At 45.8% G+C, this 25,558-nt stretch overlaps 1 protein-coding gene across 3 annotated transcripts in view; it reads left to right on the top strand.

Annotated features, from left to right (window-relative positions):
* The window catches only part of Myzap (myocardial zonula adherens protein), a 114,664-nt gene that overhangs the window by 23,789 nt on the left and 65,317 nt on the right, over positions 1–25,558 (top strand). For all 3 annotated transcript variants that reach the window (XM_085844772.1, XM_029481481.2, XM_021171902.3), the window contains 8 exons: positions 4,225–4,380; positions 7,871–7,963; positions 9,471–9,584; positions 12,993–13,145; positions 16,396–16,521; positions 18,253–18,381; positions 20,225–20,304; positions 22,232–22,337. In XM_085844772.1, the coding sequence (XP_085700898.1) occupies positions 4,225–4,380; positions 7,871–7,963; positions 9,471–9,584; positions 12,993–13,145; positions 16,396–16,521; positions 18,253–18,381; positions 20,225–20,304; positions 22,232–22,337 (957 nt within the window). The remainder of the gene's footprint in view (positions 1–4,224; positions 4,381–7,870; positions 7,964–9,470; positions 9,585–12,992; positions 13,146–16,395; positions 16,522–18,252; positions 18,382–20,224; positions 20,305–22,231; positions 22,338–25,558) is intronic.

The raw sequence follows: 25,558 nt of genomic DNA, 5'->3' as shown, positions 1-25,558 counted from the left end.
TTCTGAAGGGTCGAGGCAGTCACTCTGGAGGACGAGACATCTCAGTCTAGCAGTATGGCAGAGGGAAGAGTCTTGTGAATAGCATGAGTCAAAAAGGAGTTGGTAGAAGAACAGAAGGGGGGCCATGAGGAAGGATGGAGGTAGGGTGGGGTACTGGAGAAGAGCCCTATTTCTGGCCTGACTCTTCCTGATGGTTCTAGCATGTGAGGGCTGGGCTCCTGGCTTCCCTGCCGGCTAGAAACTCTAGGATGCCACATAGCCACGTCAAGTCCAACTCCTTGCTGACTCTTCACTGACTGGGAGGCAGTGTGGTTGAAGAAGGTCACATACGGAAAGACAGACAGGAGCCTGAATGCTCACCCCGGATGAACCAACATTTACACAGTAGAGCTGTGGGGACTAAAGGAAGTGCCGTGTAATAAAAATCACTGGGCAGCACATGTTTTCCTCCCTCTTTCTTCACACAAACCCTTCTGGCCTTTCCCTGTGTGGCCCAGCGTCTTCCTCCGAGGAACGCCCTGCTGCTACCCGGAGCATCATGCTGCTAGTCCTGTTGTGATCAGGCCCTTTCTCTGGAGGTCCTTTATTTAGATGACATTTCAATCATTTTTACTTTTAGTTTCCATTTGAAAAGTGAAATAAAAGGGGCCTGGAGAGATGGCCAAATAGTTAAGAAGGTGTTCTGCTCTGTCAAGAGAACCTGAGCTCAGAGCCCAGCATCTACACAGGGTGGCTCAGGACTGCCTGCAGTTATAGCTCCAGGGGATCTGTCACCCTCTTTCAGGTTCTGTGGACACAGAGAACTCACACTCATACAGATAATTACAAATAAATCTTTAAAACTTTATTAACCTTTTGAGACTCTCATACAATGTATCATTTCACCCCTCCCCCCCCCTCCTCCCTTACCCGCCCCCACTTCACTCTCCATCCAGCTGCATGCTGTTCTCCTTTATAAAAACACTCCAGTCCAGTTTGTGCTGTCCAAATATTCTTGGGTGTGGGGCCACCCCCAGGAGTGTGGTGGACTATCACACCCTTAAGGAAAACTGGCTCTCAGCAGTTATCAAACGCTCATAGCTCCAGTCAGGGGCAGGACTTCATGTCCACTCCCAATTAAATCTTTACAAAAAAAAAGTTTACATAAAAATGATTCAGCAATAACAACAACAGGCCAGAGTGTAAATGAACACAAAGGAAAAAAATGGCATCCTGTTGTCACCGAGGAGATTGTCAGTGAGGAGATTGTCACCAAAGGTTTGGATTGTATTTTCTAAGTAAAACTCTGCACACATTCTTAAAACAAAGCAGGAATGTAAAGTGTAGCCTTTTTCACTCAGTGTATCTTAGGTATCTTTCAACTTACATAAATCCTTTTCTTTGTTGAGTTGGTAGCTCACTCTGTAGCCTAAACAGGTTTTGAACTCACTAAGCAGCGCCTATTAGTCCCAAACTCATGGTAATCCTCCTGCCTCAGACTCCTGAGTTCTGGGATTGCAGACCTGACCCTGTCGGAGTATTGGCCTCATCCCCCAGGGGGTGGGATCCTCTGTGGCAGGCCATCAGATCTCTGGGCTTGGCTGTGCTGTGTCTCATCAGAGCCTTGTATCCTCAGCAGCCTGTTTTTCAGGAACTGGGCGGGGCCCAGGGCGAGAAGAACAGCTTCTGTTTCCTGGACTGTGGGGAGTTTCATTGGAGATTTTCCTTTTCCTAATTAGCGTGTTTAGCAAATTGGGGGCTATCTGAAAGTCATCGTGTTACTCCACCAGGAGCCAGTTAGCAGCCCAGACCTTGAAGATGACAAACACATTTCAAAGGTAGCAGCAGCACCCATGGGATCCGGGTGCCTGGGACATATGTAAAAGCTGTTACCGGAAACCAAACACCAAGAGCCTCAGACCCTCATAGCCCATCACTTCCCAAGTGAACAGAATAGTGAAAAACATTGCATGTGTTCCCTTCTTTCTTTAAAAGTCCTCGTGCTAAAAACAAACAAACAAACAAACAAAAAACTCAAACAAATAATACAGAAATCGGAGACAAACCGCCCCTTTGTTGGCTGGCTTCTACCTATTTCTCAGTTCTTTCCTCGGAGGTGATCACTATTAACAATTTGTCATGAATCTTTCTGTTTGTTATTTGCTATTTTACGAACTTTGAATGAATTCAACAGAATTCAACCGCACTCGTTATTTGGTGGCAACAAATAATTTAGAATGCAAATTATGATTTTGTATTTCAAAAAAATTTTCTGAAGACCTGGGGGGAAAAATCTACAAAAAGGTCATTGAAAATGTTGGTACTAAGTCTGGTGTGGTGGTACACACCTCTAATTCCAGCACTTGGGAAGCAGAATCAGGTGGCTGTCTATGAGTTCGAGGCCAGCCTGGTCTACAGGGTGTGTTCCAGTTCAGCCAAGGCTATGTAGTGAGATCCTGTCTCAAAAACAAAAACAAAAAAAACCAAGGAAGAAAGGAAGGGAGAGAGAGAGAGAGAGAGAGAGGGAGAGAAAGGAAGAGAGAGAGAGGAAGCAAGAAAGAAAGAAAGAAAGAAAGAAAGAAAGAAAGAAAGAAAGAAAGGAAGGAAGGAAGAAAGGAAGGAAGGAAGGAAGGAAGAAAGAAAGAAAGAAAGAAAGAAAGAAAGAAAGAAAGAAAGAAAGAAAGAAAGAGAGAAAGGAAGAAAAAGAGAAAGAAAGAAAGGAAGAAAGAGAAAGAAAGAAAGAAAGAAAGAAAGAAAGAAAGAAAGAAAGAAAGAAAAAGAATGGAAGGGAAGGAAAAGAAAGGAAAAGAAAGGAAAAGGAAAGAAAAGTTGGTGGCCGAGGCAAGAGGCCTGAGGATAGAGGTCTGTGGTATAAACTAGGTACTGGATGGTGAAGAAGTCACTTCTCTGTGACGTCTCAGGCTGGGGCTTGTTTTCTTTCTCTCTTTCTTTTTTCTTTTTAAAGTTACATCTTTAAAAAATATTCCTTGTTACATCTTACATTTTTATTCTTTGTGCTCCTGTACGTGTGTGTGTACATACGTGTGTGTGTGTGTGTGTGTGTGTGTGTGTGTGTGTGTGTGTGTGTGAATCACAGTGCCTATGAAGAAAGAGGTCAGAAGACAGTTTGTGGGAGTCAGTTCTCTCCCTTGACCATGTGGATGTCAAGGATCAAGCTCGGGTCACTGGGCTTGGTGACAAGCACTTTTACTGCTTGAGCACCCACTCCGTCCTCTCTTCCTTTTTAAAAAAATTTTCTTTGTCATTGTCCTTCATGTTTGAGGAGGCCCTTACTCTGTCTCCCCACATCTAACACACAGTATGAGGAGGTATACTTACCCCCAGACAAGATTGGCCTAAATATGACTGTGTGGTCACACACAAGCTCATTGGGCCCTTTGAACTTCCATGTCCTCAGCTATCAAGTGAACAGGAAAACTCTCTGTTGCCGAATGGCTACAAACATTAGCTGTCTGAAGGAATTTTCCTGGTGGTCAAAGAATACTTTTTTTTTTCCTGCTTCCTGAAGCCTTCCTCCTACAAAGCTGTGTTGGAGTCGGACATATTATTTTTGAATTGCAGTTTACTGGTGATTAAAGCTTTAACTGCTGGAATTAAAAGCCAACTAAGTGGAGAGGGAAGATTCTTTGGGGCTCGAGTCACACCACCTCTGCTTGGCTTTTCAGAAATATTTTGCAAATGGACACAGCAGGTCATGTGGTACCCCCACCTCTTTCTTTCCCTTGAATCTTGGCTGCAGGGTTAAGCCCTGCCCTCCTAGTCAGTTTCTCTACCACATGTCAGTCAACTTCAACTTCCTGAAACTCAGGCCATGGTTAGTGAGGCAGCTAAAGTCATCAGAGGAACTGGTAGAAGGCAGAAAATAGTGTCACACCTCAGTACAAGGTCTTGTGACATAACTCCTCTGGCATCTTTTCGAGAATTAGAAATGGTCGTCCCCTTGGGGAAATGGGGTATGAAGGTTCTTACAAATGGGGATGGTGGGCCAAGACTTGTTAGAGATGGGCAGTAGATGCTTTCTCCAGGGTGTAGGCAAGACCAGCCCATGCCAAGTACAGTGGGACCAGCCGATGTCAGGCTGGGATTCTTCCCCCTTGCTTCTACTTCGGAATTCTAGGCTGCTGCTGGGGTACCCAGGGCTGGTCAGAGCCTGCTTAATCATACATGGGTGGCCATTATTATTGCTGTGTTACTGGGTCTTATATTCTTTTTCTCATTTCCCAGCCTCCAGAACTAAGCAATGGAGAATCTACCAAGAGGCTCCCTCAGGGTGTTGTGTATGGTGTGGTGCGAAGATCAGATCCCAATCAGCAGAAGGAAATGGTCGTGTATGGCTGGTCCACCAATCAGCTGAAAGAAGAGATGAATTACATCAAAGATGTGAGCTACTCAAGGATATTTTGTTTTCTGTTCTTTGAAGCAGGTAGAAGGGTGGAGTCAGAAGCGTGGATGGGAATGTTAAGTAGGCATTTTGAAAGTCTTATTTGGGGTGGAAGTGCTTCTCCGTTTCTTTGTGGTGATGCTAAAGGCACAGGTATAATTTTTGAACAAGCTTCTCTTGGGTGGTTGTTACAGGCAGAAGGATCATGAGACCCAGGGCTCGTGCTGGGTGTGGTGTGGAGACTCTTGGGTGGTTTTGCATAAGATACTAGACACACATAATGTATGTGTTTGGGCAACTGTATAAACGTAGGTGTTACTGGTAAGAGAACCGCCAACTCAGAAAGAAATGTTTTCCTTGGAGATGAGCCTGGAGGTAGAGGGGTTTCAGTCAGGGCAAAACTAGACTCTGGGTCTGGTTTTCAGTATTTCTTTGGGTTTTTTTCTTCAGCCTCAAGATTGGGTCTCTCCTACACATATGACAATGTTTGGAGAAAGAGAATAGGACATCCACTTCTGGACAGTTTTTTGAAGTTGCCCCTTAACATTGCCTCTCCTGACCAGGGGTGGTCACATCCCACCCCGCACCAATCACTGATAGAGAACATAAGAGAAGCTGGCAGGTGCACACGAATGATTTGGGTTGAAATGAATGTTGGGAAGTCAGCCACAGCAGACAAGGCTCAGTCTAAGCCATTCAATGTAAAAACTCTTTGTATTTAGAGTTATTTCCTCTTGTCTTTTACATTGAGAAGGTTTGTGGGTATGTGAAAAAGACAACAAGTGGCCACCCTCTCGCCATTCACCCTGCCCTGTGGCCAATGCTCTTCATCATTCTCCTCAAATACTTTGATGGCTGGCTGGATGTTTCTTTTTGTGCTTACCCAGTGTCCCTCCATCCACACTAACCTGACTGATGCTGCTGAGCTCAAACCAGACTAGTTAGATGAGAGAGAAATGAACTGCTCTGATGCCCATGGGACCCAAACACTGATCCCATGGCTCAGTGCTGGGGGAAGCAAGTGTCAGTACTGGGCTGGAGAAGTCCCCCAAACCTGTGAGCCCATTGCTTCTGCTACAGTGTGCCCTTTGTCCTCTGTAGGCCTGTTTATTCATTGATAGGCGAGTTCTCATCCCTGAGGTCAAAGCCTCCAGTTTTGTGAGCCTCATTTGGTTTGGGGCAGCTGATGGGCAAAGCCACATTTTCTTAGCTATTGTTGTATGAGGTTTGTTTTGGTTGTTGTTGTTTTTTAATTATCAAATGCATAGGCTGGGTGCATCTCGTGAAGTGCCTGTTGCACAAGCATGAGGATCTGAGAGTTCAGATATCCAGTATCCATGTAAAAACTGTGTGGTTGCTGGCATCTATAACTCTAGCACTAGTGGGGCAGACACAGGATGATCCCTGGAGCTCCCTGGCCAACCATTGTAGCTGACTAGATGAATTCCAAGTTCAGTGAGAGTCCTTACCTCAAAACATACGGTGGAGAATGATCAAGGAAGATATCTATATTAACTTTTGACCTCACACATGCGCACACATATGTATGCACACCCATACATACATGTACCACTCTCAAGAACAGGTCCATACACCACACACACATACTCACATGCACATGTGCACATGAACACACACACAACACACACACATTATGTATTATAACCACTAGTCTTGAACACCCAGTCATATGATCTCCTAAAGATCGTTTTCAATCACGCAGAATGTTGCATCCCAGATTGCTGAACAATGCAGGCCTTTCTCAAGGAAATATTTAGACCTTCATTTACATGCTCCATATAACTTGGGATTACTTTAGAAGTAAACCTTCTAAGTAGAGCTCAGACTCCCAAATTGCCCAAGACAGACACAGCAGGTCCAGGCTAATCCTCAGCTATAAATGATATGCACTGAAATCACAGAACTGGTTCTGACCCAAAATTCCCAACCTCCACTATGATCTGCAATACAAAGTTAATTCCTAGGTCCCACCTTTAATGGCTGGTTTCAGATACAGCCCAGCCTGCTCATTCCTCGGTGTGTTTATGAGTTTGTTGCCCTTGTTCCCTGATGGGAGACACCCCGGCCTTGTTGGTTTCCTATACTGTTCAGTGGAAGCAACACCCAGCTCAAGGTTCCACCCATTCACCTCTGATGACAGACAGCAATGAGCCAGCCAGGGTAGTAATGAGTCACTCACCACCTAGAATGAAGGATCATGCTTTGAGCCTCGATTTCCTAATTGTTTGTGGCCAACATAGACTATTAGCATTCATCGGGGCAGGGGCTTAGGCATTAAGGGTTTCTGCTGTAGAGGACCCAAATTTGATTCCCAGCACCTACCTGTGCTAGGCAGCTCACAAGTATCTGTAACTCCAGTTCTAGGAGATCCTACATCATCTTCTGGCTTCTACTCGTACTTGTACTTACAAACACACACTTAATAAAATAAAAATTAAAAAAAGCCTCAACTGGGAACTCCTCTTGTCTCCTAATATCCTACCAATATCCATTCTAAAATAAAATGTACCTCAGTATTAGAGTTCTTGCCTGGCATGCATGAGGCCATGGGTTCAAATCCCTAGTACAAGAAAAAGAAAACCTTGAAAAGCAAAACAGGGTGTTTGTTACGCAAATATACCTTTAGTATCAACTCTTCCAGCATGGCTCCTAAACATTTACACTCAAGCCAGACTGCTTTCCTTCAGCCATTTGGAAGCCCAACAGCTTGGCGTTTGCCTGGAGAAAGCTCCCTCAAGACTTCTTGATCTGTTGGAAGACTCCCAAGCACGTTACCAAACATCTAAGGACACCAGAAGATGGGAAAACAGGGTTGTGTTCAGCTTCCCATTTAACACTCTTTTGATAGACGCCCATAGTCCAGACTTGGAAAGTGTTTGCATGAGTGAGGATTTGTTGTACCTGTTGTTGTCCTCTTTGTTGTACCTGGTGTGTGTTCTGTGGGTAATTACTGAGAAACTGACATCTGAATTTATGGCCCCTTTAGGCCTCACATTTTTCCACCTCACATTCTAGACATTTAATTGCTTTTCGGCGTTGGGACCAGAGAGAGAGAGAGAGAGAATTAGAGGTTGCTTCTTGCTTTGGAGTGTTTTCATCCTCAAAGCCATGTGTTTACAGTCGATTTAATTTAAAACTTCCTGCTTGTAGAGACATGTGATTGGGAGGGGTAAACTTTGTTCAAACAGGGTTTGAGCATAATGGGTGAGTCTTAACAAAGTCATGTGGGCGTCCTTTAGCTTATTGTTGATAACATAATATCTGTTAATCCTTATCCTCACATTATGGTTTTGATAGTTTCCATTTTTTCTGACTAGATGTTAAGAGTGATCTTGTCACTTAATTTGTTACATGTCTTATTCCTAAGGGTTATTTTTTTAATGAGTCTTTCTCTTATTAATAAAGTTTCCAGCATCTCGCATGAACCTATTATAACTTGATTTCTAACTCGCATCTTTGTGGCTGTAGGTGAGGGCCACACTGGAGAAAGTGAGGAAGCGGATGTATGGAGACTATGATGAGATGAGACAGAAGATCCGACAGCTCACCCAGGACCTGTCGGTGAGTCCATGCCTCAGCACTCTGGTATCACAGGACTTTCTGCAGACCCACCAGGGGTTCAATAATGAATGGCGATTTCTAATATAGTTTAAAGCTTAGGCCTCTAGCTGGGGCAGTCTCCCAGCTACTGTCTAAACTTAACCTGACTACTCAAGCACTATGACCTGCCACATGACTAACTCTACCTCTGCTCTAGTCAGTCTGTTCCTTTCAGTCCTCTTAATATCTCCCAGAGTCCCTCTCTGCCTGGAAGTTCCACCCTTGTACTTCCTATACCAGCTATTGGCTGTCAGCTCTTTATTACAACCAATCAGCAGCAAGACAACACCTGAATATCTCATAGATTGCCTAAGGCATTGAGGCTGTTACATACTGGTGAGAGGCGATACAAATGATAGCATCAAAATCCTGCCAGCATTTAGCTCTCTGAATTCTATGGAATTAACAACTGAAAATACAGAGACACACTTTAATATAATGTAAGGAAGATCAAGAAGATCACCCCAACTCTGAGGCCATGAGAGAATGGCAGACCTTGCAGTCTGTGCTCAGTGGCCTGGAGATGTTTGAATAGCTCATGCTTTTTATGAATGGAGTCATACTTTAAAGGAACCGAGAGGACATCTTTTGAGTAACAGATTGAACTTTATTATTCAAAGGGAAATGTCTAATAATCTTTCTTACCATTGCACTATAAGAGCAGTACACACTCTTAACTACTGAGCCATCTCTCCAGCTGCTACCCCAGATGAATTCTACTTAATGGCCTACTCTAAAAACAAACAATCAAACAAACAAACAAACAAACCGCTTTACTCTACTCTTTTTTTTTTTTTTTTTTTTTTTTTTGAGACAGGGTTTTTTGTGTAGCCCTGGCTGTCCTGGAACTCACTCTGTAGACCAGGCTGGCCTTGAACTCAGAAATCCGCCTGCCTCTGCCTCCCAAGTGCTGGGATTAAAGGCATGTGCCATCATGCCCACACCGTTCCCCCCCTTTTTAAATGAAGTCTTAGCCCAGGGTGGCCTCAAAGTTGTATGACCTTGAACTCTTTGTTCTCTTGTTTTCACCTCCCCAGTGAAGGGATTATAGGTGTGCACCACCATGCCTGGTTTATGTAGTACTAAGGATCAAACCCAGGGCCTGGTGTACGCTCTGCCAACTGAACCACATTCCCGGGCCCTCAAATTCTCTCCTTAAGAATTTATTCTACAGATAAGCTCCTGCACATGCAAAATGACTCATGGATGAACTATTTTTTTAAGATCATTTGTAAAAGTTTTTAAAAGATGGATATTGAAATACATACCAAGAAAAAAAAGTATGTTTTTTCTCTTCTGGCAGTACTTCATTGACTATGCAAGCTCCCTGGCCCCAGATGTTGGTTTGTATTCTATAGTTTTACTGTAAATATTACTTAAGTAGATATGGCTGCTCTCAGAAGATTTCCCCCTCACTGGAGCCTGTGGGGTGTAGACTGGTTTGGAGTGACTGTTTTTCTCTCTCCAGGTGTCCCATGCTCAGCAGGACTATCTAGACAGTCACATCCAAGCCCAGGCATCGGCCCTGGATAGCTTCAATGCCATGAACGCGGCGTTGGCATCGGACTCTGTTGGCTTACAGGTACCGCTCTGCTTCTCCTTAGTTGGGAGTTTTCTCTTACAAGGCAGCCAGGCTTAACCAGGAGTGGGGCCCATTTGTAGAAAAGTCACAGAATACCCTGTGATCTGTCATGGTCCTTTAAGCACAGCCACAGTAAAGACAGTTTCTGGAAGGTGGGTAGAAAATTGGAGGAAATGTTTCCAGCTGAGCCTCTATCAGGTACCCATGAGCCTCTGTCAGGTGCCCATGAGCCTCTGTCAGGTACCCATGAGCCTCTGTTGGGTGCCCATGAGCCTCTGTTGGGTGCCCATGAGCCTCTGTTAGGTACCCATGCCAGTGGGGTTTTAGGCTCAGCTCCAGGATGGAGATGTCTCCTGTTCTCTTGATCCTCAGTGTGTGTGTCTACACAACACATCAACTACCTTCTCCTTGTCGCTCTGGTGCTTCAGGAAGTCCCACTTGGTTACAGAAAGGACATATTTATCCAAAGAAAGGATGTAACCTTTCACAAGAAGGAGCTCTCACAGCAAGCACATTTTCTTGATTTAGAAATGATTTTACATTGGAAAGAATCATGTGTTCCAGAGAATGAAGACATTTTTAGTAGACACACATTCTCAATTAAGACACACTGCCAGAGATTGGCTCTGAGCTATCCTTTCAATCTTTATGCTTCTAATGACATGGTCCCCTGACCAGCATGCAAGTTCATCTGAAGATGTTCAAAGCAAGCCTCTGGTTTCAGTTTTCAAATACACAAACAATCGTTTCTGCCATCCTCCGGGTTTATTTGGCTTATCTTTTTATATCCTCTTTAAAATTCAGCCCACTCATTTATAATCCTTTCTGGTCCTATGTAAATAGTTTTGTGGATAAGCAAACAGACCCCCATACTGGGCTCCTCCATTTCCCATAGAACTTAGTATTATTCATCAGCCACAGCTGATAGAGCCCCAGCGGCAACAAAGCTTGGTTGGCTTCCAGCGATGGGTGGGACAGGGCTGTGTTTGGGTTTGTCTGGGATGCCCATTTCTGGTTGGGCCACTGTCCCATGCTTTTCCTGGCTCCCTTTTGTATATGCCAGCTTCCCCCTGGCCTTGGGCCAAGTCCCTGGTTTATTCAGGAGCCCTTTGTTCCCTTCCTCGTATCATGAAGGGGACTTGCCGAGGCTCTCTTTCCCTCCCTCTTAGGTACCATTTCGCTCGCAGCCTACAGAGAGGGCTTTGCCAACCTGAGTTCAGACCTGCTGGTGTCTGCACTGTGTCTCTGAATTCTCTTCCCAGAAAAACAGTTTTTTTTTTTTTTAAGGCAAATTCTTCTCATGTGCCATTTAGTTGACAATCTAAGTACTTACCTCCTTTAGGTTTCTTATTAGAGCAGTTTTAGCCCTAACCCAAGGATCCATAGTCTCTTAGTTCCAAGCTACAAAAAACAGGGCCGTGCAACTAGAAGATTATCCATTGGCCATATCTGAAGGTCATTGGCTGAAGGTCATTGGTGCAAGATCACAGCCCCCTGCCACCCTTCCCTTCTACTTGGTTGTTATTATTGACAGAGACCAGACTCTTGGCTTTCTTTCTTTCTTTTCTTTTTTTTTTTTTTTTTTTTTTTTGGTTTTTCGAGACAGGGTTTCTCTGTGTAGCCCTGGCTGTCCTGGAACTCACTCTGTAGACCAGGCTGGCCTCGAACTCAGAAATCCGCCTGCTTCTGCCTCCCGAGTGCTGGGATTAAAGGCGTGCGCCACCCAGCTTGGCTTTATTTCTTAGAAACACAGAGCTAGACAGACTGTGGGTAAACTGAGACCAGCAGAGATCAATGACCTAACATTAAGTGTCTAGCTAGTGGCAGAGACAGGATTAGACGAATCTTGTACCTGGTCTAGGCTAAGTGTTTGTGTGTCCATTTTCTCCCAGAAGGACCTGGGCGTTGGGCTAGATGTCTTCTGAAGTTCCTGGAAGCTTCTAATAGCTTCGGTGTTTCCTTTGACACCTTCTCCCCTCCACTGACAGTGTCTAAACTGATTCAAGTGGATTTAGGATCGAGAGGTATATTGTCCAATGAGGGATGGGGAATCTTGAGAGGCTATCCATCCCTCAGGACAGAGGAGATAAACACTCCATCTGGCACTAGGTTCTGAGTCTTGCGATCAGATGTGGCAAATAACGCCCATATCCCAGTGTCCAGTGGTGAGAGTCTGGGGCTTTTGGGAATCATCTCTCTCTAATCAATTAGGTAGAGATGGAAGCAGTAATCAGCAGAATTATTAATTTAATTAGCTCTGCCCACCTGGGTGTTCAGGAGCAGCAGATAGTCAGCAGCATCTTCCCTTCCCCCAGACAGGGTCTCGTGAAGCTGAATCTAGCTTCAAACTCACCATGTAGCCCAGGATGACCTTGAATTTGATCTTCCTGACCACTTAAGTAAGCCACCACAAGTCATGTGTGTAGTGCCGGGGATGGAACCCTGGGCCGTGTGTTTGCTGGGTTCCCTAGTTTGCTTCTGTCGCTGTTAAATTCATCCCAAGCAAAAGCAACCTGGAGGAGGAAAGGGAACAGGTTTATTTGGCCACATCACAGTTCATCATCAAAAGAAGTCAGGGCAGGGACTTAAGCGGGGCAGGGACCTGGAGGCAGGAGCTGATGCAGAGGCCCTAGAGGGACGCTGCTTACTGGTTTGCTCAGCCTGCTTTCTTCTAGAACTCAGGACTACCTGCCTAAGGGCAGCACATCCCACAGTGAGGTGGGTGCCCCCACATCAATGATCAGATGAGAAAAATTCACTACAGGTCTGCCCACCCACCAATCTCATGGAGGCATTTTCTCAATTGAGGTTCCCCTTTCCCAGAGGACCCTGGCTTGTGTCAAGTTGACTAACCAGCACACTAGCCAAGCACTCTACCATCTGAGCCACATCCCCAGACTCTTTCACAGGCTTCTGACACTTGTCGGGCAACGTTGTTGAACCTTATCTTTATTCTATAAAATACTTTATTTTCATTTCATTATAAAAATATGGGAGAGTTGGGGAAACGATAAACATAAAAATGAATCTCAGTTCTGTTACGTAGCAAAGACTGTCATGGGTTTGGATGATCATAAATCCCACTTATGAATGGGATTGGCCTGTGTTTACTACTCTACACCTGCTTCCCCTTGTGACATTATATCATTATGAGCATTTATTTTCCTTGGGAAAGATTCCATTCAATTCATCTTCCCATCCTAAGCAGCGGGTGGTCTAATAGTCCACAGCTGTTGGGGATTGTAGGGAAAGCTGTGGCCTGCTTAACCTCAGTGGGACAGGCCTCAGCCACTGTGGGGATCCCTGGACCCCCAACCAGAGCGCTGCTGCAGCGTCAGACAAAATGGACTGCTGCTGTGTGTGTCCTCACACTCCTAGGTATTTGTTTTTTAATTTTCACCCAACTAGAAAACCCTTGTGGACGTGACTTTGGAAAATAGCCATATCAAGGATCAAATCCGACATCTGCAACAGACCTATGAAGCATCCATGGACAAGCTGCGGGAGAAGCAGAGGCAGTTAGAGGCTGCTCAGATGGAAAACCAGCTCCTGAAGATGAGGGTAAGGCCACCAGCCTTCCCCACTGGCCTCTCTCTTCTCTCTCCTCTTCAGTTCTTCACCTCTCTTTCCCCATTCTCTTTCTCACCAGAGTTTCTTACAGGCATGGTCTGAAGGTACCAAGGAGCTGTCTGTTCACAGTTCCCCACCTAGAGTTGGGCGTGCCTTTCTAACTACACGGCTAACTACAGTGGCCTCAAGGCATTCCTAGAATCACTGTGACTTTGTGGTTATGCTATTGGGAAGGGCAGTGGGATGTTCCCTGGGATATAATCAGGAGCTTGGAAGGGCTCTCACTTTGCCATGTGAATGTTCTTTAAAGTTCCAAGAACTGCCTCCACCCTACACATGCACACATCCCTCAAAGATCTGATCCTCTTGACCACTGGGTTGCATGCATGCCTAAGCTAGACTCTAAAACTTTGAAGTCCAGGGGGCCCTTCCCAAGTGGGTTTTTTTTTTTTTCCTTTTTGTAACAAGGTTTCTCTGTAGCCCTGGCTGTCCTGGAACTCACTTTGTAGACCAGACTGGCCTCCAACTCAGAAACCTGCCTCCTCTGCCTCCCAAGTGCTGGGATTAAAGGCGTGTGCCACCATGCTCAGCCGGGTCTTTTTTTTTAAGCACCTGTTACATAATGGTTTCCATATGACATTTCCATACATATATCGTACACATATCAAATGATCGTATCTGTGCCCTCATAACTCTTTCTGTCCCTGCCCCCAGCTCTCATGGGTCACCTTCCTTGTCCCAGCTAAGCCCCAGTTTGCGTTATATCTTTTGTGTATGTGGGAGTAATGAGGTTTACTGTCAGGAGTATGAGTGAGGGATTGTTTGTGGGAACGCAAGCAACCAACAATTGCACCACTGAAGAAAACATCTCTTTCTACCAGCAACTCCTACAAGAAAGGGTGTGGCTTCATAGGCCCTTCCTCCAAGACTGTGTTCTGCACAGACTTAAACTGTTCTGTAGGTCATGTATAACTTATCACCTAAACCAGAGTATGCCAGTGAAGAGCAGAGCTGCTAATAACCCAGTCAGGAAAACCATCTGCCAGCACATCTTTCCCTGTGGCTGCCGTGCTCTACCGTAGACTCTCTGGTGTTCCCCTCTGGAGCGCTGCTGTTACAGCCACCCTGGGGTTGGGCTTGAGTAATAGCCCTTTTTATGCTTTCACTCCCAATAAGACAACTCTTTTTGTTTTTTGTTTTTTTTGGATTTTTGAGACAGGGTTTCTCTGTGTAGCCTTGGCTATCCTGGAACTCTCTCTATAGACCAGGCTGGGCTCGAACTCAGAAATCCACCTGCCTCTTTGTTATTTTTGATTATGTGTTTTTATGCGTATCTGAGAGTGGGCTTGTGCACCAGAGTGTAGCGCCCACAGAGGCCAGAAGAGGGCATCAGATTGCTAAATGCTGAGTTACAGAGGATTGTGAGCCCCCTGATGTGGGGACTGGGAACTGAACTCAGGTTCTCTGGAAGATTAACATGTCCTCTTAACCACTGAGTCATCTCTTCTGTGCTAGGTCAGTCTTTCTCTTTACAACTTTATACATTCTATTTCTTACTATTTCAAACTTTTAATTTTATAAATTAAAAAAAAAAAAAAGATTGTTTTGGAAGAAGTCAGAAGTTCCTGAGTTAAACCTTTGGGTATCTCTTCACCCCACAAGCACTTACTGAACACCCACTGTTTGGGTCAAACCTGTGTGTTCCTTTTTTTCTCTGGGGTGTTATGTCACCAGTATGACTAGGTAGCTTGAAAGTCCAGATCCCTCGTGTCCAGCCTACAGTGTGGCCTGGGTTAGAAACTGGTGCTGAGTTTGGTCCTGACCACTAGAGCTCAAAGGGTTTTTCTTCACTCTCTCCTTTATTTCTCAAATACATTTTCAAATCCTTCAAATTAAAAAAATGAGAAAAGTTCCAGGGACGCAAGGGGCCTCATGCGAGTGGAGTGCAGCGTGAACAGGCTTCAGACGGGGCCTGTTTCCATGGCATCTGTGTGATAGCCATGTGTGAGGGGTGGACCTGGGTCCTCAGTTAGTGACAGTCTTTACTCAGAAACTTCCATCCTGAGTACTGGCCCAGTGATGACCATCCAAGGGCATCAAAGAGAGACTTGTCACATCTTTGGAGTAAACACCATGCAACTCATTAAGGTCAAAGGATGCCTCTGCCTCCCTTTCTCAGAGGTGAGGCACTCACAAGCTCAGATGCCTTAGGTGAGCAGAAGCGGGGGGGGGGTGAGGACGCAGCAGCAGCAGTAGCAGGAGGAGTAGCAGGAGTAGCAGGAGTAGCAGGAGCAGCAGCAGCAGCAGCAGCAGCAGCAGCAGCAGCAGTGGGGTCGGTGGTATGAGGTCCTTACCAAAGGCCAGAAACAGACCATCATATGACATCTCTGGAGATCCACCCCACCTACCCCAGCTCCAGAGATTCTCTCAAGCTGTACCAGTTCCAAAGGCTCCCAGCCCTGTGGCCACACTAGGCCAAGATATTTTCAAAGACAACAGTTTGGAAAGCATGCAGTGTGGGAAGGATTGGTGCAGATTTTTTTTTTATTTGTGTCTAACAAGGCCTGACTTGGAGATGCCGTTGTTCGGTGCCATGAGTGGGGTTGATTGGAGAAGCTATAAAATAATTAAGTTGTGCGTGTATATGCATGTTGCATGTGGGTATAAGTCAGAGGTCATCGTCCAAGTGTGGTTGCTCAGGAACTGCCCAACTTCTGAGACACAGTCTCTCACTGGAACCCAGGGCTTGCTGTTTATAGCTGGCTGGCCAGTGAGCCCAGGATCATCTGACTGTCTCTGACTGCTCTGTGCTGGGAGTTACAAGTATGTGTCACCACACACTGCTCTTTCCCTTCCTTTCTCCCCCCTCCTCCCTTTTTTTTTGCATGAGTTCTGGAAAAAAAAAAACTTTACCAACCGAGACCATCTCCCCAGCATTAAGAAGTGGCCTTTTGAAAAATTAATCCTCTGAAACACCTTGTCTCAACCATCCTAAATAATTTAGTGTACAATGCCATCTTTCATTGATGTGTGTTCCTCTCCCTCTCTTCCTCCTTTTCCTTTTATCCCTTTCTCCTTCTCTTTCTCTCTCTCCACCTCTCTGTACCCTCCTGCCTGCTGCTTCTCTCTACAGCAGACTCCTGGGGGTCACGCTCTGAGCTCTGTGTGTAGAGATGCTGGGGGGGGGGGAAGGGGGAGGCATAAGGTACAGGCTGCAGTTCTGCAGTGAAATTCTTTGCAGGTGGAGTCGTCGCAAGAAGCCAACGCTGAGGTGATGCGGGAGATGACAAAAAAGCTGTACAGCCAGTATGAGGAGAAACTGCAGGAGGCACAGCGCAAGCACAGTGCGGAGAAGGAGGTGCTCCTGGTGCGTGTGCACTGCCTAAAACACAACACATGAGACGTGGCTAGCAGGTTTAGTCGGAAGTTGAAGGGAGTCATGAGGTTGGATATAAAGAGGAGTCAGGGGATTCATTCATTCATTCATTCATTCATTCATATTTATGCCATGGGTGTTAGATGCATGTGTGCTCTGTGCACATTGGTGCCCTGGCTCACGTGTGCCCTTATGGAGGTGAGAAATTCATGCTTGTATTATGCCTCTTCCATTCTCCACCTTCCTTATTATTTATTAATTTTGAAATGGAGTCTTTCACTGAACCTGGAGCTTGCCATTTAGTGTAGGCTGCTGGCCATCTGTTTCCCAGGATTCCCCAGCCCTTGGGCCATGTGTTAGCTCCCACAGTACATACTCTGTCATGCCCAGCTTTTACTTCCATGCTGGGGATGTGAACTCAGGTCCTCATGCTTGCACAGAAAGCTCTTCGCCCACTGAGCCATCTCCCTGGCCCAGGAAATTTATTTGATTGTTCAGTTGCTCCCATTTTTTTCCTCCTTCTGGAATAACCCAAATGTCTCTGTTTCAAATTATGCATTTCTCCAGCTAATTGGACCACTCACCAGCATCCAAGTGGACCCTGTGTTTGTCTGTTTATTCCATTTGTTTCTCCTTCTGAAAACTCCCACTTCCCCATCCTGGATAATACCATCCCAGCTCACTCGCCTTGAAAGCTCCACCCTCCCCATCCTGAGCTCTGTTATTCCCACAACTAGAAAGCCATTCTCCCTTCCTCCTCCTGGCTGTGGGATTACACTGTACCTCTCAGGAGTCCTTGTCCCTGTCCCTGTCCCTGTCCCTGCTCCCCCACCCCCACCTTACAACTGTGTCTGGTTTATCTGTGTCCTTGGAGGTTTAATCAACACAAAGATCTTTGTTTTTTTTTTTTTTTTTTCCCATAAGAGTAAGTTGGCGCATTGCATTGTGGGAGGAAGATCTGGAAATTCATTCTACTTCAGTTGTATGTTGGCCCACATAGTGACACTCAGAGCATTTGTGTAGATTTTTTAACCCTTCACAGGCTGTTTTATTTAGTTTCTTTTTTTTCCCCCACACCTTTGGAATATAAGCTTTCAGAAGAGACAGTGACTAGACTCATTGAAAAGCCACCTGAAGGGCCAGTGGGTGACCTCCTTGGGGTTTAACATTCCTTTTACAGAGGTCACACACCAAATATCCTACATATCAGATATTTACACTATGAGTCATAACTATCAAAATTACAGTTATAAATAATGAAAATAATTTTATAGCTAGGGGTTACCACAGCATGAAGAACTGTATTAAAACGTCACAGCATTAGGAAGGTTGAGAACCGTAGCAGATAAAGATGCTTACTGCCAGATGATAAACTGAGCTTGATCCTGAAACCCACGTGGTGGGAGGAGAGAGCAGACACTTGAAGCTACCCTCTCACTTCCACACTCCTGACCACACACACGTGCACCCGTGTCACCCAGATCCCCTCGACACACAAAATAAAATAAACGTAAAATAAAGTTAAAGAAGAATAGCTACATGATGTGCATTGTTCAGAGGCGAAACCAGGCTCAAGACAGTTGAGTCCACTCTGTGTGAGACACACAGGTCCCAAGGTCCTGCTTTCCCAGGGAGATCATGACCCAGTGAGGGTCTGTCTGGACTGAGGAGAGTCACCTGGGTATCCAGGCCGTGCTGAAGAGAGTGTGTACCCTGTTGCAGGAAGAAACCAATAGCTTTCTGAAGGCCATCGAAGAGGCCAATAAGAAGATGGAGGCAGCTGAGCTCAGCCTGGAGGAGAAAGATCAGAAGATCGGGGAGCTGGACAGGCTGATTGAACGCATGGAGAAGGTAACAGATGCAGCCTGGGCTACGGCCCACCTGCCTGGTCCCCTGGCCCCACAGTTCACTCGAAGCCTCCGTGCTGACTCTTGTCAGCCTCCCTCCCAGTTTGCAGGGAACCACATCCTGTAAGGTGGCACAGAAGGGAGCCGAACAAAGTTCTTGTCTTCCCCTCTGGTAACTATTGCTTGCTTGTTTCTGTAGTGCTGGCCATTGAGCCCATGGCCTTGTGCGTGGTAGGCAAGCCATTAGCTACAAACCTATCAGGCCAAGCCTGTCACAATTATTTTGATACGTTTAACAAACATCGTCACCTGTAAAATTCTTTCTGCAAATTAATATTGCAGCAGCTAGCTTCTGTGGGCACTCCAGATGTGCTCTTTATTTAACCCGATGAGGCAATGTGTTTGGCGGCTCCATCAACACCTCACCCCTCGTGTTTCTGGGGCAGGTGTCTGGGGCAGGTTGACTTTTGCATGACACACCTGGTGCCTGAATGAGGTGCGGAGGCAAACTCTTCTGTGTGTGGCAAACAGGCTGACAATGGAGCTCGGGGGAAGGGGGGGTGCTTACGGAGTCTACAAGCCAGTCTAGAGGCAGGAGCAGAAATGAAGCTGGAAGTGGAAGAGAAGAGATAGGAAGGAAGGAGAGGAAGAGAGAGCATGTGACATTGAGCAGCGGACAACTGACTTCTAGGTAGGACCAAAGCTGACTCTAGTTTCTGGGAAACAGCTTTCTAGCTACACTGTGGTTGCAGATAGCACTGACCCACCACCGACACGATGTCATTGGCACCCAGTGCCAGGACCTGCATCCCGGAAACCTCCAACCTAATGATGGAGTGAGGTCCAGTCTGGGCCTCAGGTAGATCTGAGGATGGGCTCTGACAGCGCTCCACCTGCTCACCACCCAGGCCTTCATGCCTCTGGACCCACCTTTGCTGGCAGGGCTCTGCAAACTTTTTTTTTTAAGGGATTTTGCTATATTAATATCTATAATGTATGTCTAGTGAGATTTCAGTGATGACAGGTACTGTACTTTTATTAACAGTTCCATTAAATGTTAATAAGTTAAATAAATGTTAAATTAAACTTAAATCTACACATACGCGCACATTTATATATTCAGCAAAGTGTATGAAACATATAACTTAACACACATATGTTTCTTATTGCTACTGAAATAAATTGCCGAAAAGTAGCTTTCGGTAATGTGAATTTATTGTTTTCAGCTCTGGAGGTGAGAAGTCCACTCTGGTGTCAGAGTCAGCCATGTAATGTTGTCTTAGCATCCCAACTTGAACTCTACTGCTTCCTCTAGCTTAATCCATGAGACCATGCAGAGCATTAACCATGTTTTCACAGTTCCCCTTTCTGTGTGAGATGGTGTGTTTATGCAGGACTAGGTCCTGGACTTCTTTGTGTTGGGGGACCATTGTGCTGGCCATTATGGCCAGCATCATATATGTTTTATAAGCAATTATTCCTGTGTAAACACACCTGGGTTGGTCCATAAGCTATTATCAGAATTTCAGAGCCTCTTTGCTAGATGTTTTTGAAAACAATAAGGACTCACAATGTCATGGGCCATTGATTTATGACATAGATTATCATTATTTAGAACTATAAGTTTTCATAAGACGTGTAATCCTGGGCTGGGGTTCATGTGGTTTGCCTAGAGTGTTTTTTTCCAGATCCATACATATGTCTATGCATTGGGCCCCTTTGAGTTCTGAGCTCTGGCCTAGTGGATGTGTGAACAGGGAGTGTTGTACAGACTTGGAGAGCTGAGTGTGCCTGGTGTTCATCCTCTGCCTAGCTCCATCTGGATCCATTGATTATGTCTGTTTTAGGAACGGCATCAGCTCCAACTCCAGCTCCTTGAGCATGAGACAGAAATGTCAGGGGAGATGGCAGATTCTGACAAGAACAGGTGAGGCAGGCTGGCCTTGGACTTCGAACAACTCAGAGGTGGATATGCACACTGGTTGTGTGTGTGTGTGTGTGTGTGTGTGTGCGTGCACACGCATGTGCACTAGATGCACATGTGTGCATGTTCTTGCCCACAGAGGCCAGAGGAAGAAGTCTGGTGTCCTTCTCTTATCACTTTCTACCTCATTCTCATGATCCACGGTCTCTTGCTGAACCTGGAACAAGGCTGGTAGCAAACAAAGCCCAGTCATCTTTCTGTCTCCCCTCCCCCAACATCCACAGCTATGCCTAAGTTTTTACAATGGGTGTGTTGGGGATTTGAACTCATGCTTAGGCCTTCATGCTTGCCTAAAAAGACTTCTTACCCACTGGGCCATCTCCTCAGCCCAGTGTGCACTGTTTCTGATAACTCATTTGACTCTTGTGCTTTCACTCATGTGGTCCTCACTTAGGACAAACCTATACATAAGAGTGGCATTGGCTGAGAGCACCCAATGTGGGCCCAGTTCCTTCAGGAGCTTGCAGCTGTGTCTTGATGGTGGCTGTAGTTCAGCGGGACACATCAAATGACGGCCACAAGCACAGAAGTCTCATCTGCTTGTGCTCATAACCCTGAGTGCACAGGATGTACCTCATTAATGAGATAACTCATCAGCTGTGACCGATACCGTTTGTCCTGGAAACTAATTTTAAAATGTTGCTTGTTTCCATGCCTTGCATTGCCCTTTGGTCATGAGTGTGTGAGACCCTGGGTGGAAATTACAGGAGTCATACTTGGTTTTTCTAGAAATCAAAAGGCGGAGAGGAAGGAAGGGAAGGCTGGGCTGATTGGAGCCCTTGGGCAAGTCACCTGACCTCCAAGGCTCTTGGCCTGTGGAATGGAAACTTTCTAAATAAAGAATAGTTATGTTGACCAGATGCCCATCCCTTTGATTCACGTTGTGAGGGAACTTTGACCTACTGCCTGCTATATAGTATGTGCTGGGGAAAAAAAATCTGTTTTCCTCGATCTCAAATATAGATTGATTGATTGATTGTGCAGGTATGTATATGTGTTGCAGATGTTCCATGGCATGAGTGTGGAGGTCAGAAGACAACTTTCAGGAATTAATTCTTTCCTTTCAGCATAGTGGGTCGTGTGGGGAATCAAACGCAGATCACCGTGCTTGGCAGCAAGCACTCTTACCTGCTGAGCCATCTTTCTGGCCTTGCTCCTATAACTTGAGAGTTTCCCAAGTTGTTGGGGTCCTCACTAGTTTCTACTTTGGTGCTAATGAGGGACCTGGTATTGCTGGGAAATGGGACACAGCCACTGAGCATTTCTTCCAGTGTTCTGCTCTCATGACACACAGATCATAGTCACCTGCCTATGTAACCAAAGGAGTCATAGCTCCTTTGGTTAGCTTGAGCTGAGCAAAGACAGAATAATGTCTCTCAAGAAAAAGCTCTCAGAAAAAGTTCTGGGGTGCAGGGTGGTGATACAGTGAAGGGCTCTCCGTGTATGCCTTGATGGTCCAGTCAATGACCAGCACAGCAGTGATGTGTGCAGGCTCTTCTGGATTCCACCCTTGATTTCAGGGGCTCCTTCTCCCTCCCCCTAATTAAGGTCACTGACTGCATGTTCCAGTCTGTGTTAACCCCCAGGCAGAAAGCCTCTCAGGTTTCTCAGTGCAGAAACGCCTTCTCATTCTGCCCTTGAAAAGGACAGATTTGTCCTGACACAGAGTGAAGCTCGAGAAGGGGCCTGAAGGAAGGTGCTCTTTCTCGGGTGATAGCTATCCTGAGTTAATCCCTAGAGTCCACAGGAGAAGAGTGTGTGGCTTGAGTTTGAGTGTTGCTTCTGTGAAATGCTTCTGTGGTCTCTGCCGCAGTAGGGGGAACGGCAGCAGCTGTCTTGAGTCAGGGCTCAGAGCTCTCTTCTTTCTTAGGTACCAGCAACTGGAGGAGGCGTCGGCCAGCCTCCGGGAGCGGATCAGACACCTGGATGACATGGTGCATTGCCAGCAGAAGAAAGTCAAGCAGATGGTTGAGGAGGTAAGCTCTGGAGAAGCCTGGGGCCCAGGACAACTTAGTGTTGTGGAGAAAGATACCACTTTAGCTCACACTCGACTTTGCCCAGGTCACTGTCACCGCAGCCCAAAATGTCAGGCATTTCTTATGTGCTGTGAGGACCAATGATTGTCCCCCTAGAAGGAGGGGTTTCTTTAGACCAAAGTGTTGGTCAAGTGCAGTTGATAATGCACACTGAGCATGGTGGCCTCAGGGGACAAAGGTGACAGAAGGTGACCTCGGCCCAGGCTTCCCTCCAAACCTGCCCACATTTCTTGCACCAGCCGCTGCGCCTTTCTCTGGGTGCACCTGTCTCTTCTGCTCCTTTCATCCTTTCCCATGATGCTCTGCCCCCATGTCCTCTCCCTTCCTCTCATCTCTCACTCTTGTTTGTCTTCCGTCTCTTCTCTCTTCTACATCCTTCCTCTCCTTAGCTGTGTATAATAGGAAAAGGTACATATTTAGTCTGATGGGAAGCTTGTCATTCTGTTATTTTTCTTAATGAGAAGAGAAGCAGGTAGGTTGGACATTTATGTACTTCTCTAAGAAGAGAGAGGATGAGCCGGGCGTGGTGGCGCACGCCTTTAATTCCAGCACTCGGGAGGCAGAGGCAGGCGGATTTCTGAGTTCGAGGCCAGCCTGGTCTACAAAGTGAGTTCCAGGACAGCCAAGGCTACACAGAGAAACCCTGTCTCGAAAAACCAAAAAAAAAAAAAAAAAAAAAAAAAAAGAAGAGAGAGGATGACTTTGCTTGTTTCGGTGGGCTCTGCCTCCCTTTCTGGTGATGCTCAGTAGAAAATCCACATGTGGGGAAAATCCATAGCTGGCTACGTGTCATTGTAGATGTTTCTTAGTTTCTTAATTTAAAAAAAAATTGGTAGATGAAAATCAGATAGAAAAATCTGAGAGAGAAAGGACAGCAGTAAAAGGGTTATAAACATCTAGGATCTAAGTTTGGCTGCCAGGAAAATAACTATTTTTCCCTTATTTAACCACTACTTTAAAATGTGTCCATTTTGTGTATGGCTGTGTATGTGTGTGCTCATGTACATGCATGTTCCATGCGTGTATGCATGTGTGTGGAGGCCTGGAGGCAACCTTAGCCTCTTTGCCTCAGGTATCCTCCACCATATATTTGGAAACAGGGTCTTTTACTGGCTTGAAGCTTGACTGTTAGGCCAGACTGGCTGGCCGGCAAGCCCCAGGGTCCTTATTTCTACCCTTCCTGGGAATGAGGTTGCAAGTGTGCACTGCCACACCTAGCCTGCACTGGCACACTTAGCCATCCTTTTCCATAGGTTCTGGGATTGAATTCTGCTTCTCATACTTGTAAGAAAAGCACATTACCAAGTGAGTGCCTCCCCAGCTCTGACTATTATTAAAGGAATCGTTGATACTTAAAGTATATCTACTTTCAATAAGTTATACACATGACAGATGAAATAAAAATCCTGTCTACTTTGGCAGTCTAGGAATGTCGGGGTTTTCCTGGAGTGGAGCAGGGGTAAGGCCGTGGAGCTATGAGTGGGGGAGAGACCCTTTGTTTCATTAGGTCTAGAATAAATGTTTACAGCAGACAAAATCTTGTCTCCAAATGAGAAGTCCGGCCTTGATGTATTGAGTCTTGTGTGGCTTGCACACAAGGGAGTGGGACCGCAGAAGCTGGGGAGGAGCCAGGCTGCATCCATGGGAAGCACCATCAGCAACTGTGATGGGCGAGATCCCATCACATCCCCCATGAGCAGAAGCATTTGCCAAGAGAAGGCACACATCATCGCAGTGACCCTTGGCACACCTTCTCTGCCTCTGGGCTTCCCACATGTAGGGGGATGCCTTAAGTTATGCGATCCTCTTTCCTCACACAAGGGCGTCTGCTCATATCTAGTATTAGAAAGACTATGTGTAAGCCCTAGATTGATTGGCTCTTGGATCAGTTAAACCCTTTTCTAAAAGGAGTTGAGACTGACACCAAAATCAGAGATTTTTTTTCAAAAGGTCCTTCCAGACAAGTTCAGAATAGTGTGTTTTATATCCTCTCTCCAGAGTATGATAAATGTTCCTAATTAAAGAGAGTGAAGGAAACATACACATATGTTTGGCTCTCAGCATCTGAGGCATTTTGTTCTAGAACCTTCTAAGGATTCCAACATTTTTGGATGGTCAAGTCTCATATGTAGATAGCATGGTCTTTGTATACTCTAGGCCTAATCCTTCTATGTTTTTTGTTTTGTTTTTAAGATTTAAATTTTTTTTATTAAAGAATTACTTTGGAGAGTGTGTGTGTGCCCTATATGAGTTCACTACTTGTTTCAGTCAGCAGAGAGTGTCAGATCCCCCTGGAGCTGGCTGTGGTTGTGAGCCACTGGAGATGTGGCCCTCTGGAAGAGCAGCAAGTGCTCTTAACTGCTGAACAGCCTCTCCAGTCTCCTTTCTGTGTATCTCAAATCATTTATAGATCACATATACTACTAAAGACAGTGTAAATTGTTGTTTTTCTGTGTTGTTTAGAGAATAACGATGAGGGGCGAATCTGTACATGCTCAACACAGATGTAATTTTATTTTTTCGAATAATTTTAATATGCAGGTGGTTGAATCCACAGTGGTTGGAGCACAGAGGGCTGACTCCGCATATGTGTGGTGTGTGTTTAAACAGGGACGTGTGCAGTGTCTGGTGTTCATTCCTTTTAGGTTCACATTTCCCTCGCACGCTTCTCATATGGACGTCAGTGTAGTGAAAAGGCCAGCGCTGTGAGCCAGCGCTGTGAGTGGCACTAGCGCCACCTACCGGCTTCCTGGGTTCTAACAGCGAGAGGAGAGTTTTTAAAAGTATTCTGAATTTAAGATCTTTAATTCAGGAAGTAAAAATAATCAAGTTTGTCCAGCACATTGTGGTCACATCTACAGAAAAAAAAAGAGAGAATAAATAAAAAATCTTAACTATTGTGGGTGTTTATGAAGATGCCTTGTGTGAAGTTAGAAATGTGGCCGAGTGCCATGGACAGGTGAGCTCGTCCAGAGGAGCCACCAGGCTGGAAATGAGCTGGGAGCTGTAGGAATCAGGGGGGGTTGGGAGCACAGGAGAAGATATGGCCAAAGAGAGGTCCTGGAACTGACTGTGGTCTTAGAAACAGGTCTTGTGGAAACAGGGGAGGTGCAGGTTCAGGTGCAGGGCCAGGCCAGAGCCACCGGGTGGCACTCTCAATG

This window comes from Mus caroli, unplaced genomic scaffold (assembly GCF_978045245.1).
Source record: "Mus caroli unplaced genomic scaffold, Mus_caroli_1 scaffold_11, whole genome shotgun sequence".
Classification (NCBI taxonomy): domain Eukaryota; kingdom Metazoa; phylum Chordata; class Mammalia; order Rodentia; family Muridae; genus Mus; species Mus caroli.
This window is presented reverse-complemented; position numbering and strand designations above follow the sequence as displayed.